Source organism: Coffea eugenioides, chromosome 10 (assembly GCF_003713205.1).
Source record: "Coffea eugenioides isolate CCC68of chromosome 10, Ceug_1.0, whole genome shotgun sequence".
Taxonomy (NCBI): Eukaryota; Viridiplantae; Streptophyta; class Magnoliopsida; order Gentianales; family Rubiaceae; genus Coffea; species Coffea eugenioides.
In genome coordinates this window covers 33,196,505-33,216,169 of record NC_040044.1, presented here as the reverse complement: position 1 = coordinate 33,216,169, position 19,665 = coordinate 33,196,505, and the positions used below count along the sequence as shown (strand labels likewise).

At 36.1% G+C, this 19,665-nt stretch overlaps 3 protein-coding genes across 3 annotated transcripts; 2 read left to right on the top strand and 1 right to left on the bottom strand.

The window, feature by feature from the left end:
* The first annotated feature begins 258 nt into the window (after nt 1-258).
* LOC113748763 (14-3-3 protein 10) lies at nt 259-3,787 on the top strand. The gene is made up of 4 exons (XM_027292310.1): nt 259-845; nt 2,117-2,239; nt 2,990-3,106; nt 3,223-3,787. The coding sequence occupies exons 1-4, from the start codon at nt 336-338 to the stop codon at nt 3,241-3,243; spliced, it is 771 nt and encodes a 256-aa protein (XP_027148111.1). The 5' UTR covers nt 259-335; the 3' UTR covers nt 3,244-3,787.
* A 428-nt stretch (nt 3,788-4,215) lies between these two features.
* Nucleotides 4,216-7,102, bottom strand: LOC113749063 (protein CutA, chloroplastic). Its single transcript, XM_027292709.1, has 6 exons — nt 6,833-7,102; nt 6,620-6,729; nt 5,879-5,941; nt 5,035-5,066; nt 4,816-4,910; nt 4,216-4,556 (listed from the first exon to the last, which is right to left on the bottom strand). Exons 1-6 carry the CDS (start codon nt 7,000-7,002, stop codon nt 4,475-4,477), a joined length of 552 nt encoding a protein of 183 aa, XP_027148510.1. The 5' UTR covers nt 7,003-7,102; the 3' UTR covers nt 4,216-4,474.
* A 10,113-nt stretch (nt 7,103-17,215) lies between these two features.
* On the top strand, nt 17,216-19,462 carry LOC113750712 (cyclin-D4-1-like). Its single transcript, XM_027294659.1, has 6 exons — nt 17,216-17,557; nt 18,243-18,329; nt 18,456-18,551; nt 18,656-18,857; nt 18,958-19,085; nt 19,250-19,462. The coding sequence occupies exons 1-6, from the start codon at nt 17,216-17,218 to the stop codon at nt 19,460-19,462; spliced, it is 1,068 nt and encodes a 355-aa protein (XP_027150460.1).
* The last annotated feature ends 203 nt before the right edge of the window (nt 19,463-19,665 follow it).

The following is a 19,665-nucleotide window of genomic DNA, read 5'->3' as shown; positions in this document are numbered from 1 at the left end:
TGTATATTATAGAACACAACACAACATTAAGTCTTGTTTGACTGTTATTGTCAGTGTTAGGATAATTATTTGCTTAACCAAATTTTGTATTATAAAAAACTTACTAGTAATAAATTAGTATTATAAAAAAGAATTGAAAAATCTTATATTACGTGAAAACCAAACACGCCCTAAACAGCCCACCACCCGGCAGCCATCCTATTTCCACGTTGTCAACCACAGGATAAATATCCAAATATTCACCGCAGACTCGGAATAAACTGCACATTAACTTCCGCACTTTCTCTCACTACCCCCACACACTTCCTTGCTCTAAATTCTCTCTCTAACTGGAAATGGCCACCTCACTCGCCGCCGGCGTCCCGGACAACCTCACGCGAGAGCAGTACGTCTACATGGCGAAGCTAGCGGAGCAAGCTGAACGCTACGAGGAGATGGTACAGTTCATGGACAAGCTAGTTCTCAGCGCCACCCCTAGCGCCGAACTCACGGTGGAGGAGCGCAACCTGCTGTCGGTGGCGTACAAGAACGTGATCGGCTCCCTCCGCGCCGCGTGGAGGATCGTTTCGTCGATTGAGCAGAAGGAAGAATCCAGGAAGAACGAAGACCACGTTGTTTTGGTCAAGGAGTACAGATCTAAGGTTGAGAATGAGCTGAGTCAAATTTGTGCCGGGATTTTGAAGCTTCTGGACTCAAATCTGGTGCCTTCCGCTTCCTCTAGTGAGTCTAAGGTTTTTTACTTGAAGATGAAGGGGGATTATCATCGCTACTTGGCCGAGTTTAAGGTTGGAGATGAGCGTAAGGAGGCTGCTGATGATACTATGAATGCTTACAAGGCTGCTCAGGTATACTTGAACGTTTGTACCTTCTTTTTTCGTATACAGTTGTATTTAATTCTCAAGTGGTAAGTAATTTTAGAGTTTGACTGAAATTCGATATATTTCTGGCTATGACTGCTTAGTTTAATCTTTTGCAATCATCTTTAGGATTTTGAGCTCAGATTTGCCAGACAGTTTGATATTAAGGCACCTATGTCGATCTATATGCACGGTACATGTATCACTTCTAATTTTGTCCTCTAGCTATTTGGAGAGTTAGCTGTTGGCTTTGTTGCTAAGGTTCTGTGCTGGAATTACTGGCTGCGATTATGTACTTTTAGTGTCTGATAAATTTAGTAGTGATACAAGGTTGTTCAGTCTCTTTCATTACAGTACGTTGAGGTGGAATATTGTTGGATTTCCCATTTCAAAATGTATATTGCATTTTGGAGAGCTCTATTTGAGTCGTTTAAAATAAGAGTTTGAGCAAGTAGCTTGGTAATTTGTGTTTGTGTTTGCGATCTTAGAATAGAACATGAATGCTTATGACTCCGTTGGCTTTTTGCATGCTTTACCATGTATATCCAGTTACTGTTCTAGAAGAGACTGATTTTGGCTGTTGAGTCTGTTAGTTAGCTCAGGTTAATTTTAAAGAGATAAAAAGCAAATGGAAAAGAATTTATAACTGCTAAGGAAAGTGGTGTAGGACAAGTTGTTGGGTAGTCAAATAGGCTAGGGAATTCACCAGGATATTTCTCAATACAAGTATAGCTACTTTTTCATTTTTTCTTGTATTGCTTTGATTTTTTCCTTTGTGAGCATATGGAAAATACATGCAGAAGTCATTGTCTGTGTTGGTACTGATTAACCATTTCCAAGAGGAGTGCTGGACTCACTTTTAATTGGAGTGCTTTCCATGTCTAGTAGTCTCTTACATCATGCATTCTTCTAAGTGAGGATACTTGTTCTTCTTTTGGAAGTTTTAAATGGAATACAGTTTGTAAATATTGAAGTTGGTAATGAATGCAGATAAATGGTTATTTTCGTGATAGATATATATATGTAAGAGGTATGCATTTGTAATGGTGGCTAACAGACTGGATTTTTGTATTAAAGAACTACTTTATGATGTGTTAAATATTTGGGTTTGAGTTAATGAGTACTGTAGTTTGAATGACAAGATGAAAGCTTGCTTGAATAGGCGTACCTGTCGTTTATTGAATGGCTGCATTTTGAGTTCTGTGATAAGGGTGCTGTTTCAATACTGTAACATGTTATTCTTTCTGTTGCATTTGAAGGAAATTGCACTGGCAGATCTTCCCCCCACTCATCCTATTAGGCTGGGGCTAGCACTCAATTTCTCAGTGTTCTACTATGAAATTCTTAACTCATCAGACAAAGCTTGTAGTATGGCGAAACAGGTAATCTCCTGCATCTTCTTCCTGGAAAAAGTATATTTTTTATTGGTATTCTGTCATCACAACTTTGTTTTTATCTTTACTTTGATTGACACGTGCTTCCTGTGTATCACTTGTGTCCAGTTGTAATCTGCAACTGCATGGTATGTGAAATTTTGATTTAATGTACATGACTGGTTAGAAGCTAGGTTGACAATGTATTCTGGAAAAGATGCTAAATATCGATGAACTTGGTTATTGGAATTGCTCGGGATAGATTTAAATGCTTTTTTGGTTTGCGTTGCAATTGCCATTTGTGCAGCTATTTGATCAGACAGGAGTGTATGTTTTGTTGGTTTTGATTGATTCTTTTGATGTTGTGAGTATTCTTGATTAAATATGGATACACAAAGGGAAAAAGGAAAATAGCTTTTGAAAGAAACAACCTTTCTAGATCTAGATGAGTGGACATGCTTCCACTTAAGCATGTGTAGACTGCAAATTGCATGGTCCAGTATCTAGAAGTCCCTAAAGTTTAGGAAGGAGAGTATAATAAGTAAATGGTTTATTGACCGAACTTCCTCTTAAGAGGAAAACCTCTGGTTGGCTAATTGGGTGAGGCATTGGATTAAAATTTCCTTTGGAATTTTTGCTGCATGTTATACCATGTTGTACATTTTTCCATTTATAAAACGGAGCTGCCTGCATGATTAGTCATCTTTTTTAAGTTTGGTAGAATTTATTAATCTGGTCCTTCTACATGCTCCTGTAAAGGCATTTGAGGAAGCCATAGCTGAGCTGGACACGTTGGGTGAAGAATCTTACAAGGACAGCACCCTGATCATGCAACTACTGAGGGATAACCTAACTCTCTGGACGTCAGATGCTCAGGTATTGTACGAGTATCACTGTAGGTTCCCCATTTGCATGGGCTGAGAGTCAATAATTGATCACCTTTGTATCCTCTTGTAAAAATGGTACTTACATGTGTGCTGGTCTTCATGCAGGATCAGTTGGATGAGCCCTGATCTTTATGCAACAGTTGGTCAACCTCCCCTCAAGGAGGTGGGCTTCAAGTGTCATTTGTTTGTGCTGACTAATGGAGTGTTGTCTAAGAAGCAGGGTGTCAAGCTGTGACATGATATCTTTTAATTCAGACCAATCCTAGTTGATTATAGAATGATTTGTGATGGAACTAATGCCAGTGATAGTTGCCAATACTGCTGCTGTCTTTAAATTTTTTGGGGTCAGTCTTGGCTCTTGCATGTCTTCCTTTGGCTTCTACCGTTTTGCTATACAAATATCATCAGGTGGTTGATGGAACCGAATGCACACGACTAAAGTAGTCTGCAGTTTGATGGAACTGAATGAACCCTGCAATTAGGTTGAGCTTGGCATCCAGATTTAACATATCATCATCCCTAGGATCTTTTGTTTATCAGTTAACACGTAGTGATCAAGAGCCACCCGGCATTTGCTTTCCCATCCCATGGATGCACGCTTGCCATTTGTTTTGGATGACTTTCCCTTGATGCCCATAGTTGGATGACTTTCTCGTGTTCCTTTGGTTCATATTCTTTTCTCCATGTTTAATTATTTTCACGTCTATGTCTAGTAAATGAATTTGTTTCAAAGTAACCTGATTGTTTCTCTACGTGACTTACGGTTTTTTTTCCTTTTCCCATCTGGATTGGGGTTGGGTGCGGCGGTTATGTGTTTTCTTCTTCGTTTTCTTCTTTTTTTTTTTTGGTTTTTTTTGGGGGGGGGGTGGGTTAAACTATATCTGTGAAATTCAAATCAAAGTAATTCCAGCCCTATTGAAAGCAATAGTTGCTAATCTCAGCATTATTGGGGAAGTAGGGCTGGGCTGCTAGTTTCGGGAAAGCGTTGCCAGAATCCAGTAGTTAAATCACTCACCCTCGAAGCAGAAAACCACAGCTACATTGCTAATTTACTTGTAAGTTTTATCAGAATCTACTTTCTAGTGCTAAAACAGCAGAGAGAGAGAATATATTGGCTGCTCCTGTCATGGTTTTTTTTATCCTTCCCTTTTTCCTGGAGTTGAAAAACAGGTCATGGATGCGTCAAACGTACAGTGGTTCAGGCAAACAATATCCAATCCAATCTATTAAAAGGCAACATAAACATCCTCTGCTCATGCGACAGTATGCACACAGTGCTATATATACAACCAAAAGGGAATTTATTTATTCCAACAAAAGATGCATATTCCTGTATATAGTCTTGGCTTTAACCAGTTCAGTCCCTTGTGCTATTCTTTATCCATTCAAGATATTGGAGGTTGCCACCGGTTATGGGCAAGGCGATCACTTCTGGCACCCTACCAGAACACATGCAGACAAAGAACAGAAGTTAAAATAAAATTTATAAAATCCCAGTTCTCATGCAGCCATAAACTTGCATGTTGCCATCTCAATGATCGTAGATACTGTTAAAACTAGAATAGCCTTTACTTTTACCCCATTCGGTAACCAACCCGTCTTACAGCATATCAGTAACTAGAAGTTCTTGATCAATTAAACTATTTAAGTGTCATTGCATGTTAAAATATACAAAAAATCTGCAGAAGCAACTCTTACTCGTATTCGTGATTTGCCTTGACATGCTCTGTCAGAGCATCCAAAAGTGATTCCCTAGTCTTAATTATTAGCAACTCTTCAGGATCTGTCTGCACCTGCAATCAACAGTACAAAAGGGAAAACTTGAAAGAAAATCAAACCAAAAAGATTTTCGATAGCTGAAACTTATGTATCAATGTTTATCATTTTTCTAAAGTATTTGACAATTAGAGATCTTACCTCCCCTTTCCACTCATAAACAGACTCTATTCCTGCAAACCACAGAGAAATGATATTTAGGGACAGGAACTTTTGAAGAGTTAATTCACTATTTATGTTGAGGAGTTAATTGAAGTGCTCAATTTATTTCACTCAGGCATCAGGTGCAATTTACTTTCATATTTTGGTAGCCAAGAAGGACATTCCCTTAATTTCAGACTCCATCTGTGACATGCTTTGCCCCAGATTATCATTGATATGCCAATGCCACTAAATAACGTACGAATGACATATTAGAAATATACTAGTGCAACTATGACATGCAACCGCTATCAAAGAAATTTGTGAAAGAGCAACAGGTTTTGCTCAATCCTTCAACAAAGAACACAAGACCCAGACAAGATTAAGAATTCTCAAAGCAGTGAAAATTTTGACAACCCCTGTGACGTTAACTGAGGAGCACAGGAGCCTGACATTGTAAAATAATGTGTAACGTCATAAAAGAATGCAATGAACAGATTTGACACATCAAATGAGATAGAAATTAATAACCAAAAAACAAAAAAAGATGAGATAGATGTTCAAAACTTATTTTGACACGAGGAATGCTTCAATTAATTTTTCAAATTCTTTCTAGCAATTTTATAGCAAAACCTATTGAGCTTAGAAGGCTGCAATTGAAAAAATCAAAGTACTTGCCGAGAACATCAATCATAGACTTTTACCATCAAATATCACACTGTCTGCATACTTGTAAATGATTAGAAGGGTAGGTAATTCAGCAACCTAGTCGAACACCAAAAAAGGGCGAAGAGAAAAAAGAATAATAAGTTCAACATCTAAAGCAAGTGGGAAAAGTGCATACCTGGAACTCGGTTTACACAGGCTGCAAGCTTTTCTTTAACTATGCTTTCTGCCAGTTTCTTACCTGCATCAATAAGCACAGGCACAGATTTACCATTTAACAAGTTGTTTTGGTACTCTAATGCATTACTCGCAGAAGGCTGCAAACCAGGATACAGCATGATGAGCAGCAAATGGTGAGGAAATGGTCATATGTCCACATTCAAGTATGATAGAGCAATTTTTCTAAATATTATGGTATCAGGAGAGAAGAATGTACAAATTTCAAACAGCTGTTATTCAAGATCTATACTACTTAAAGTTTGTGCCCTTCATTGCTATTTGATTCCCCTAGTCCTAACCTATAATTTTGTTTTTAAAAAAAAAACCCCACATCAAAATCTTCTCCTTTGATCAGCCTTGCCAGTTCCTGAACACAACCAGAAAGGCATAAACATGTTTCGTTTAAGCAATCACAAAGCTTATCAACAGGATGATGCCCTGAAAGTTTGTATCAAAACTTAAAATTGGCAGATAAACATCGATTAGTTTAAATGTTCGAACTCATGAATAAACCGAATCATGCATCCATACGGTACAAAATCAACAAAACCCAAAAGTATGAACTAATAGCAGAATTTATTAAGATAGCCACATTCAGGCTCACTAGTCCAAAACTTTATATACAGTCAACTATTTAACAAATACATAATATCACAAACATATGGATAAAAAACCAATAAACAACAATAACCCCACTTACCAGCTTCTTTATTTGGAACAGTGACATAGACAACAATGCTGGGAACAGTTTTGCTGCTTGCTTCCATCCTTATCCTATTTGTACTATGAACACTACTACCAACTTTTGATCTGCAAATTTAGTTAAAAAAAAGGGCAATTAATTTCACCGAAAAGTGCCAAGAAATCAAAATTGAGCAAGAATACACATAAAAATGTAGAATAGAGAAATTACCCCAAGATTGGGAGAAAGTGGAGGGATTGAGCACAACCCGTTTTAGAGGAGGGATTAAAAGAGGGGCAGAGATTGGAAAGACCGAAGCTTAGGACACAGAAAGCACCTACTAATGGTAATCGGCGACGAACTACTGAAGATGATACTAAAGATGAGAGCTTTAATGCCATTTAAGATTGGAACTTGGTGGGGTTTTATAGTACTACCAACTACTGTTTCCTTAGTGGGTGATTTATTCCCAACCGACGAGGTTGGGGGTGGAAAGGAATTTGTCCATTATTCAGGCTCAAAATGAAAGAAAGGTATGTTGCTTTGCTGAGGAAACTTGGTTTTGGGCCTTCTCGATGTAATGTAACATTCAAGAAGGTGCCTTAGTGTTAGTGGTGTGCTTGTTTTCGTATCATTCAGCATTTGGGCTGAAATATAAAAATGTGAATGTAATTTTTCTTCTAAGGTTAATTGAATGTCAAGGTGATATTTAGATTTTTTTTTTTTTCTGTTAACTAGGAAGGAGTGAAATTTAAGAAGTCGATAATGAGAAAAAAAAATTTGGATTCAAAATCATTCTATCTTGCATCAATACTTTTATTACAGAAACATCAACAAGTTTTTTGCAATAAGAAATTGGACTGAGCTTTTTTTCCTTATCTGTAGCCTGCATTTCGTTTGTCCGTATCCTTTCTCTTCTTTCCTCAAAAAATCAGCCAAACAAAGAAAATTCAACTTTCTAGGCTTAAAGAGGATCCAGACTCCGCTCTGTGTCAATGGGGTCCAGCCTATAGAACCAGACTGGAAGGGGCATGGGCTTTAAGCCCATAAAATCTAGATTCTCGGTGTTCTATTTTTGTTTATTTTCCGTGGCAATGAGGGGCTAAAGTATCTACTATATTAATTTTCGTTTCAAATATTATTTTCTACATTTTTTTTATAAGTGGAAGGTATTGAATTCAAGTTTCGAAGATAAATAATTTGGAATCTATTTGTATAAAGGCGGACGCAATTCTATGGACCCCGTTTCAAAGATAAATAATTTTGTAGCAATTTTTGTAAAGGCGAGAGATGTTGTACAAATATTTACAGCATGTTGAAAATTATTAACAAGTTCTCCAAGCATGTTGAAAATTCATCTCACTTCCATTCCTCTTGTTAAACCAACCATAGCACTCATAACTATAGCTCTATAAATTGCAAACTCCACTCTTACAATTAATTGGATAGTTTGAAGTTGAGATGACTAATGGGCCTTTGAGTACTGCCAGCAGCCCAGCACCCAACTGGCTGATGCTGAATCACTGACTATCCATATGGGCTAAATTTTGTTGCGTTGGGCCCTCTATTTGTTAATATTTTTTTGGGGCTGGGGCTAGTAAATCTTGAGATATAAAATAAATTTTAACTAGCTAAATCAATCAATTTAAGAGAGAAACTCTCAAGCTAAGCAAGCGTTCTCATTAGAGACTAATGTAAATACTTAATTAATTTTGAGCCTTTGTGATCTCATCAAATGGATCGATACGATACAATCTCCCAATAAGTATACAATTCAATCTTGCAGAATTACCTTAAAAATATTACTGTAGTAGTTTATTTCATTTTTTTTTTCAACACAGAGGTATCTGGATTTTCGGACTGGTAATACCTAATGATCCAACTAATCCTCTGCGGGTCGGGAGAGGCTGCCCAGCTTTTTCACCGGCCGCTTTCATTTAGATATTATAATTCTAGATCGGTACTATTTGTAATTGTTATGCATCTAAACATAATTGTAATTTTTATTCAATAAAAAATAAGAGAGACAAAAAAAAAAAGAAGAAGAAGAAAAAAAAAGAGAGAGAGGTAGTTGGACCACCCATCAGAATCTGGAGATTCTGAACTCACGTGTACACACTTCCCTAATTCTTAGTAAGGGGATGAATACTCCCAACCAAAGCAACTCCCCTTTAAAATAATTAATCTGTACTGATTAGTACTTTGATTATCAGAGAGAGAGAGCAGAGCATTTTGATTTCGATGATTTGACCATCGCAAATTTTTGTAGGCTTCAGCATCAACACTTCCAACAGGGACAACAGTTCCTTAATTTTTTGCACATTGCTCATCTCTCTTTCTTTTCCCTCCAGTCTTCCCCAAAGGGCCTGTGGTCCCTTAGTGCCCCCTTGCCCAACCCCCCCCCCCCCCCACACAAAAAAAAAAGGCAAAATACTTTTGTAATTCTAATGCTAGTATTTCCACCTTTTTGCCACTGCTATTTTAAATCATAATCATTAGTCCAAAAAAAAAATTTCAATATAGCTTATGGTTTTAGAATGTAAGAAAAAAATCTAGTAAAGTTAACTCATAGACAAGAAGAAGAATTTAGGGAAGGGATAAAATGGTCTTATCAAAATAAAAATAGGATCGTCAGAGTGCAAATAACATTACCCAAAAAAAAAAATTGCAGTTGTGTCAACAACTCCATCAAACACTTTTTTGTAAATTTCAGAATCATAAATTTGCTTTATGGTGTCACTAAAATGAAAAGTCGTTATAATTTAGACATATATAATAGAAAATTTCTATAATCCCTTAATTTAGGGCATCTTTCAATAAAGATACACTTTATAGTTTAAATCATTTAAAACTGCTACTATCCAAGGATCAAAAATACGTCTTTCATCTTTCAATAGTAACGGTATGATATCCAAAAGGGACAGTAAAATCTCTCTGTATATTGATATAGAAAATACAAAATGCTTATATACATACACTATAGGCATGTAGAGATTGATTTTAGTTGGTGTAAGACAAAAATTTTGCCAACCCCACCCCAATTGACTAATATACAACGCAAAACCTTGAATGTGAGCACCAATGAGGTGGTAAGATTAGATGACATGGCCACTGCAAACTATAGTAATTTTTTTGGGGTTGGGGTTTGGAGGGGAACCTGGTGGTGGAGACACAGGAGATACGGCGGATGTTCGGGACGGTTGTGGTGGCGGACCACAGTGTTGGACTAGTTGCACATGCCTGCAAATACAGGGCCAAAATGGCCTACTAGCCACAACCTGCAGGCAGACGATATATTTTCCTTTCTCCACCACGATTATTATACGTCCAAGTGTTGGCATTAGACTCCAACTAAGTAAATTAATCTCTCTCAAATGCTGACGATCTGCACCCAGCTCTTGCCTTTTTAGTATGTAATTCTTCAGTAGTGGTTCTGACTTCTGGCCATATATATGATACAGAAAAATGAGTGAAAATTGAGAAGAAAATACAGCACTTGCGAGAAAGAATACATCTGCTTGTTTCTGCATACACGACACGACTGAATACACGTACGTTAAGCAATGGTAGCTTTTTCCAGTAATGAAGAATACATCCGTGTTTTCATCTGGTTGGCTTCCTTGTTGCAGCAGCTATATCTGTTAACACAGCAGAATCTTTACATTAATCTTGTTAAATGATGAGTGACTCTACTTTGTTTCTTGTGATTTAAGCAAAATCAAAAGGAGAAATTCTACACTAGGCACGTACTAGTTTTTGTTCATATATGTATATATAGTCTGTCTCCCTCTCTCTTTTATTGGCCTAAAAAACAAGCAGCTTTTTCCTCATTGTTAATAACTCAAAATTGTCTTCGTTCCTACCCTTGATAAATTAGTTGCCAGTAAACAGCAAGAAATTCTTTAACTCTCACCACAGGCGCTCTTCTCTGATCTAAATGATATTGAAAATGCGATGGGGATAAGTATTCATATGATCCCGTAGACTTCTTTTAGGGATTCCAATTTGCAAAAAGAATTAATTGCCTGTAGTTCGGTTGTATCAATTATCATTTTAACGATCCATGAAGGAACAATATCATCATTTTTGTTCAATAAGATACCAAAGTGGATGGTCGACTCGTTACATATTACTAGAAATAATCACAGGAAATCCTTTGATAACACGGATTTCTATTTCTCAATGATATTCCACGATCAAAGTAATTGGTCGAACCATTTCATAGAAGTTCATTGATATCTTCTTTTTATTAAACAAATTGACTTCGATTCTTGAATAATCCTCATCATTTCTACTCACCTAAACGCTTTTAAAGACTTCGAAGCTATGCCTTAATTACCAATGGTGCATTTTTTTTTTCATAACGTAACCTTGCAACATGTATAGGGAGATTACATGCTGCTTATATCAGCCCTTTACATCTATATTGAATTTTCGAAAAAGTAATCTGATGGTTAATTTATTAAAAAACAAGTCCCTGATGTCTACTCACAATTGAATGGAAAACAATTTCTTATTCCCTGCAAGTTGATAGATTGATATTGATAAAACCTTTGGTTTCTTCAAATGTTAGCTAGCTTTGTGATTTTTCCTCTACATTTAAAACCGGAGTTCCAAAAGATGCTGCTAGGATACAATGGTATCTATAAGATAACTGCACTAGAACTAAAACTACGTACAAACGAACCAAGTTAGTTCTAAGGCGCTCATGAGCAAACTCAATAAAAGCTTGTGTAGACGTCAAGCCAATTAAGTCGAACTCGAGCCGATTAAGTCATGCTATTGAGTCGAGTTTGAGATTAGATTGAAAATTGAACTGAATTCAGTTTGATTTGGCTAAAATTTGACACGACTTGACTTGACTCGTTTAGAATAAAATCAAAAGCTAACCATGTGGTCCACAGTGTATTCATGTAATCCATTGTAAAATGAAACATAAGTTAGGAAAAAATCATTTTTGCACATATAAATGCTCAAGCAACGACACAGAGATAAATCATACGGATGGGATCATACTTGAGACAAGAACAAAAACACATGCACCGTCCCCTTATCCCCAGAAACCCCACACTAGTTAGGCACACACCAAGACTGGTGAGAAAGAGAGGAAGATGGCCATAGACATAGAGACTCGTCTGTTCAATGCTATAATATACTATGAGACATTACTTCTTGGGTTTTGGAGCAGTAAAAAAAAAAGAAAGGAAGAAAAAAGATTAGTAGAATAAAGGAAGACAATTTGAAGCATGAGGATAGGTTAAAAAAAAATAAGTCATGGGGGTGTGAATGACACTCTGGAGAGCTCGGATCTCAAACAGTAAGAATAGACCATCTTTTAGACCAAAGTTAAAAAAGTCTTCAACAGATAGAGAGAGACCATCTTTCAGACCCCTCTCTTACTCACTCCTGCTTCTCTCTCTCTCTCTTTATTCCTCTTATAATTTTTTTTTTTTTTTAAAAAAAGAGAAGAACCCCATCAGCCATTGGCAATTTGGCATTGAGATTGAGACTCCCATTGCTGCATGCAAAACCTGACATGATCCCATATGACCTTACTACTCGACTTGGTTCAAAGACAAAAGGGACAGCGAAGAATTTCATCAGGTGAGAAAACTGTGAAAGGAAAAAAGAGAGAGACACGAAAAGGTGAATTCAAAAGTGTAGAAAAAAGAGACAGTTTCAAAGAATTTGAGGAAAAAGGGTTTGAAATTTGTGTCCTAAAGTCTCTTTAGGGAATCCCTTGTAAGCATGTCTGAGAGAGAATGCGTTGTTTGTGAAAAAACATGAAGCATCCTAAGTTAATAACGCATTGCCCAGTGAGATTGTGGTCCAAATCATGCAATTTTACCGTTGAATTAACCAATTATTACCATGAACAATGCTGCTAGAAAAAAAAAATTTTGGTCAATTCAAAGTAAGCAACAACTTATCATCATATCCATATGAACTGGTGTTGATCAAAATTAAATCAGATTAAATTAACGTGTAGTACTGCATTGAGATCATTATGATTGCTGCTGCTGGAAAATTGAGTGACCGATTATCAACAAAATGGTCTTGGACCAAATTTTTGTCTGGAAATACGGAATCAACCGACTTCTTGATCAGGGGCATTGATTTTTGGACTCTGTCGTATTGCATTTCATGAAATGACTTGTGTGATGGCCCTCCTCTAGCCAACAGCCAAACCACATTAATCAGCTCATCAATTAAAACAAGAATTAAATGCTCAAGAATTCTTGCTCTTCTTGTGCGTCTAATTTAAGTCATGCAGCAGTCCAACTTGCCTTCTTTTTAAAAAAAATATTAACTTATTAAGACAAAAAATGTAATAAAAATTAAGGGCCTATACATAAAATTAAAAGGGATTACAATCTGTCAACCGAGGTTTAGGCTTAGTTTGGGAGTTTAGGATAGAAAAGAAAAGAAGGGAAAGCTTAAGTTATGAGAGAAGAGAAGAGATTGTTATATTGTTTGGGAGTTTTGAGAATTAGTGGAATGATTTTGGATATGGAAGTCATTAAATATTTATTCAAAGCATTTTTAAGGACAAAATAGGCATTTTAGAAAAATTAACAAGCTTTCTCCAAACTTTCTCTCCATTTCTTTCCAATTTGGGAGGAAATATTTTTGTCACTATTCATCCTCTCATTTCCTTTCTTTTCTTTCCTACTTAAAACTATCAAACAAAGGAAAATCAGTCTTTCTCTTCTTTTCTATCCAAATCATTCACTCCCTTAAGTTCAAGAAGGTAACCTAAGGAGGGGGAGCCATCTTCTTCTTACCGTCTATCCTACTCCAAAATTGTAGCTTTAATTAATAGGGGTATCAGTTTACTTTAATTTCTCAAAAATTCCCCCAATTACTTGCTATCAGATACAATCGAAGTTAGATTACCTATCTATGTAGTAATATATAGATTCAACATTACGGGAAATTATTACTAGTTTCTAAAACTCTACATATATATATACATATCAAGAAGCAGTAGTATTCCACATTTTAAACTTCAATAATACATCCATCATTATTCCTCTAACTAATTACTGCTATCCCACATAATCCAGAATTTACACCGAGTTTGGAATCAAAACTGTCCTAATCAAACAGTCATCGCTGAATAATAGGAAAAAATTTGTACTTTTTGATATCACATTGGCAGAGGCCCCAACTCAGACGCTCCCAAAAGCAATCAAAAGCAAAAGGCCATTTCTTTTTGTGATGCCTTGGTCAGTAACCCTTTAATTTCATCCAATGCTGCAGATGACACTCTGGAGATTTTCTCATAGTTCATCATTAACTTGAAGCTTTGGGGTCATCGGCAATGATATATCTTTAGATATGACCATATAAACACATTATTATCTAGTTGATATTCCATAATTTTTTCTTACGGTTCTATCTAGTTTTTTTTTTCCTTTTCCCTGTTAACTTATGTGTTATCTCTCACTAACTTTAGATTGAGTCCGCTGACTGACCACCTAGCAAAGTTACAATCAAATGTGAAGAATAGAGGAGGGAAAAGTACAAGAATGCTACTTGATGTTAATCAATATGCTGCTAGTCTACCAATTTCAACAGCTAGAGTTGCGAGTTGATTTGGTTCAGCTAAAAGATGTTACATTCAATCATGATGAGGTCAAGGATGAGACTTTACGTGGCAGTAGAATTAGGTAAGCCAGACACTTTTTAGTCTGATTCCATGCGTATTTTCATCCATGGTAAATAGCTGTTCTTCCTCCATGAAATGATACATTCACAAATATAAAAGATTAGAATTATAAATGCAATGACAATATTTGGAGATGGAGATAGCCAAGTATGAGAGTATATTGGACCGGTAACTTTGGTGTCAAATTAATGGTATCATGATGAACGTTGTCACTTGTGAAACAAGAAAATGCAGTCGATTCTATTCTAGTCAATAATGTTAGGCCATTGAAATTTTTGTTGCTTATGAGGATATTAATTACTACCAATTTATGTGAAAAGGATTTTCATAAATAGGAACATCCGTGCATTTTTAATTCACGTTGTAAAACTTTTCTTCCTTGCTAAATGAGAAAAAGATTACATTGGTCGATCTCATTACTTGAAAAGTCGTCAATGAGCATGTATTCATAAAAAATTGAGAATAAAAGAGTTGTATAAACATAAAAATATATGTACTCATAGGCATTCTTATATTCTTATGCGAAAATCGTTTAAAACGTCTTTCGCACATTTTGTCAAAACAATTTTTTTTATCTTTCACTTTTAAAGTGATAACTTTGCATCTTTTACGAATTTAAGTTTGCAAAATTTGGTTCTTACCTAAATTTTTTACCACTGTTTATCCTAAAAATCACCACATGATCCACATACAATCACTTTTGTATGTTCAGGTCCCTTTTTTTTTTTATTGGCAAAAAATGAATATAGATTTTGGGTCAAATTATCCTTTTTTAAGGACAAAATTGAATATAAATCAAATTATTTGTTTAATTACAAACGAGATCTAACATTTTTACCACTAAAAAAATAATCATATATCGGTCATGTGATGAATGCAGGATAAAATGTAATTGAAAATCTAGATTGAAACTAAAATTTATTGACTTAATTTTATAAAAAATGTAAAGTTAGTATAATTTAAAAAATGAACGATGAAAAAATTTATTTAACGAAATATAAGACACGCTTTGAACAATTTTTCCGACTCTTATGTGACAAATAATTCTTGAAGGCATACTTCTAGATATGAGCATTAGTAGTTTTTGCAATTGACTTTTGTTCTTTTTATTATTTATTACTTTTTGTCAAAAATAGCTGGAAATACCTACTAGCAGTAGCGAGTAATGAAGAGCAGAGGGAAAGGACTAATTGTAGTACATTGTACGCTCATAATTGCATTGTCTAAGTGGAAGCACACAACTAACGAGACTCAGAGAGCCCACGTGTCAGTACCCCAGGAGCAAAAGACAAAATCATTCCCGATTGGTCGCTCTCTTTCTTCCCGAATTCTCAAAATTATCCCTGGACCACAATCAAATGCCAAACAAGTCCTTTATCAATCAGCAGTAAAAACAAAAAAAATATATATATAAATAATAATAATAAACACACGTCATTTTCATCCTTGCCTTCTTGGGCATCCAAAGAATTTTTCCTACATTCTAACGAACTATTAAGTGAATAATATCCTCATTCAAAGAAAGCCAATTTTCTGGTTGTAAATTCGCTCATTTGTCCTTGCTTCTTTTAGTCAAAAATTTAGTGGTCTATCTAGCCATTAGAATTTTTTGTACCCCAAGTATTCACTTTCTTTACCAAATTCAATAATGTATATACACTCAAAAAGCAACCAAGGAAACAACAACATTCTCTGAAATTCATTGCAAATTAACAGGTACAAATCTAATCTAGGATGCATGTACACGATTTTTTTTTTTTTTTTTAATTCTATGTTGCATTTTTATGCCTATGAGTTACGTGACTTATTTGTAGCATGTCTTGTACTTCATTGTTTTGCTAATGAAATGCTAAATAGATAGCATTCCTGAAAGTGTTAGATAAAAGTTGACAAAAAAATAATAAAAAAAGTGTAAAATAAAAGATAATACAGCTTTCTCAATATAGAGTTTTACTTGTATATATATATATAACTCGTAAAGAGAAAGATAATTAATTAAGTGCAATCACGCTGCTCCAATTCATTTCAAAAAAAATAACCGTTAGGTTTAGGGTTTTTGGGGAAGGTGTGTCTCACCGTAATCGATCAATTATTATCGTGCCATAGTTATTAATAAACAAGTTCAAAATTCTCGCGAGTATTTTCCCTTTGGATCCAAGGTGTGTCTCAATGTAACATATTGGATAAGAGGGTGTCCCAACGTAACCATTCAATTATACTCACGTAGCAATTATTAGAAAAGAAATATAAAATCCCATAAGTATTTTCCCTTTATCTCCATCATTTTCCCTTAATTGATAATTGTGTAAAAGCATTCGATTCATTTTAGGCATCACCATATATACACGCGTACACCCTCTACTGTTACACACATTTTATTAGGACAACATCACAGCACTGAGCACTCCTCTCTGGCTGTCACTCTGTTTTCATTTTCTTTGCTTTTTTCTTTTTCTTTTTTTTTTTTTTAAGCTCGACACTTCTCTCCAAATCTTTCTAACTTTCCACCCCAATTTGCCTATATTTTGCTAGCCTCATTTCATTGTGATCCGGCCAAAACCCCGCCTCTGTTTTCTCCCTTCATCCCTCCCTGTCCCTCCTCCTCCTCCAAAACCATCACCACCAGCAGCCCCCTCCTCCTTCCTCTCCAACCCAAAGAAAGAGGCCCTTCTGTTACTGTCCAAGTATTTTGTTATCAAATGTTCATTTCTTGATTACATTCTTCATTCATTTCTTCTTGATACACTGTACATTGTTTGTAAAACAGAAAACTGTTCCATCCCTTTTTCTGGTTGTAGCTATCCAAGCTTGAGAAAATCAAGATTGAGTCTTTTGTGGACAGGTGACTAAAGGGCTTATATAAGAAGTGATAAAAAAATAAAAATAAAAAAACTAATATTATTTTTTTCATCATTAGAAAAAAAACAAGTTTTTTGAGGAAAATGGCACCAAGTTTTGATTGTTCTATGTCGAGCCTTCTCTGTGCAGAGGACGACAGTAGTGTTTTTGGTGATGATGGTGATGAGGTTTTTGATTATGGAGTGGTTACGGAGGAGTTTGATGATATATGGCATCAAGGAAAGCATCAAAAGAATAATCAAAACATGGGTTTTTATGGAGGGAAGGAGATTTTGATTGGTCTGCCATTGCCAAGTGAAGAGTTCTTGGCTTTGATGATCAAAAAGGAATGTGAGCATTTGCCTGCCACAGATTACCTCAAGAGGTTGAAAAATGGGGACTTGGATTTGGGTGCTAGACAGATTGCTATGGACTGGGTTAAAAAGGTTGGTCAAATCCTGGCAAAATCACTTTTTCCCTGATCCACTGTTTTGTTCACATGTTTGCAGTTCTAAGTGTTTATAATAGCTTTATTCAGTAATCCTAATGAAAGAACGTATTAGATGGAATCAGTTTCCTAGAAGGATTGTTGATTGTCATTTCGATATTTGGTTTGCGTTATCATACTTAGAATTGGCTTTGATGATGTCCAGCTGTTCTTTTTCTTGCTTTTGCAGATGATGACGACGATGTCTTATAAAATCACCAAGTTCTTATTAGCTCCCTAGGTGCTTGAAGAAGTAGGATGCTTTTTTTTTTTTTGCTGGGGGGGTTGGTGATGGAATCCTACTTTCTATTACATTGACACGAAACCTGAATTGTGTTAGGTGGAGTTTTTTGTTTTTGCTAATGCTGATCTTTCCATTAGACGTTACTTTCCTTCCTCTTTTTTGTAGACAACCAATTCTTGGCTGTCTAAAGTTGGAGTTATATTTTTTCCTTGTCTTGTTCAGTAACATTTATTGTCCTCATTCAGAAGTTCAATGAATTACCTGTAATTCTTTTCCTTTTATTGAATTCTAGTGAATTTAAACAGATTCCGTGTTCGATTAAGATGATCAATTTATACGTTCTTTATGATGAATCGGTTGCGTAGCATTTCTGACATTTATCGTGATACTACCGTTACAGGTTCATGCCCGTTTCAATTTTGGACCTCTGAGCTTATATTTGGCTTTGAACTACCTGGACAGATTCCTGTCTGTTCATGAGCAACCCGTAAGTACTACTGAATACTCAATCAAATACTAAGATGTGATGGCATTGCATTTTGGTTAGTTAGTTCACATGCTTTTGCCTTGTATTCAATCATGATGCTGATTGCATTCCTTGTTTTTGCATCAGGAGAAGCCATGGGCGATGCACTTGTTGGCCATTGCTTGTTTGACTCTTGCGGCCAAGATGGAAGAGACTGAAGTTCTTCTAATCCAAGATATTTTGGTGAAGATGTGATGAAGTTTCTTTAACTTTACCTCTGTCAGAAGTTTTTCCGCTGTTTCATTTCCCGAAAATTTGTTCAAGATGATGATCGCATTTACTGGCAGGTTGGTGATTCGAAATCATTTAAGGCGAAACATGTTCAAAGAATGGAGTTGCTTGTGCTGGGGGAGCTGAAATGGAGAATGCAAGCAGTCACTCCGTTCTCATTCCTGGACTATTTCCTTGAGAAGATAGGTGGTGGTGATCGAAGTAGCTCAAGTTCTTCAATTACTAGAGCGACGCAGCTCATATTAGGCACATTTAAAGGTCCTATAACTAAGTGCGCTTAAACAAAATTGATCATCGTTGATTAATTTGGTTGAAAAGAAAGATGGCTAATAGTTGGGTGGGTGGAAATTGAATGCAGGGATTGATTTCTTGGAATACAGGCCATCTGAAATTGCTGCAGCAGTGGCAATTTCTGTTGCAGGAGAAGCTCAAGCAGTGGATATTGAGACAGCAATATCTGCTCTTCTAATTCAGCATGTACAAAAGGTAAATACTGTGGTCCAAGGAGGAGGAGTAGGGGAGACATATAAATGATGCATCATCTACTTCTAGTGTTTCATCTTATCATTTTAGCCTAACAACCATTCATATTTCCTCCTAATCTAAACATTATTATCTTTTTGGCTTTTTTATAAATGGCAATATTGCAGGACAGAGTGATCAAGTGTGTGGAATTGTTAAAAGAGGTGTCATCATTAGGAGATTTCCCAAGTGCCTCGGCTCCATCTGTGCCCCAAAGTCCCATTGGTGTGCTGGATGCTGCATGCTTCAGTTGTAAAACTGATGATGCAGCAGTTGGGTCATGTGCAAACTCTTCTCATACGAGTCCAGTAGCCAAGAAGAGGAGGCTTGAGGACCTATAAGCCAAAAAAAAATTGAGGTCTTTGAAAAAATGGGATTATTGGTGTGGTGGTTTTTCTTTGTTTTTTGGGAAGGTACTTCTCCTCAAAACAGAACAGCCACTAATAAAAAAGAAAACAGATGGAAAAGAACAATTGGGAGGAAGGAGGGGGAGGGAGGGAACAGTCAGAAATATTAAAGTAGTGTTGTAGAAGAGATTTAAATT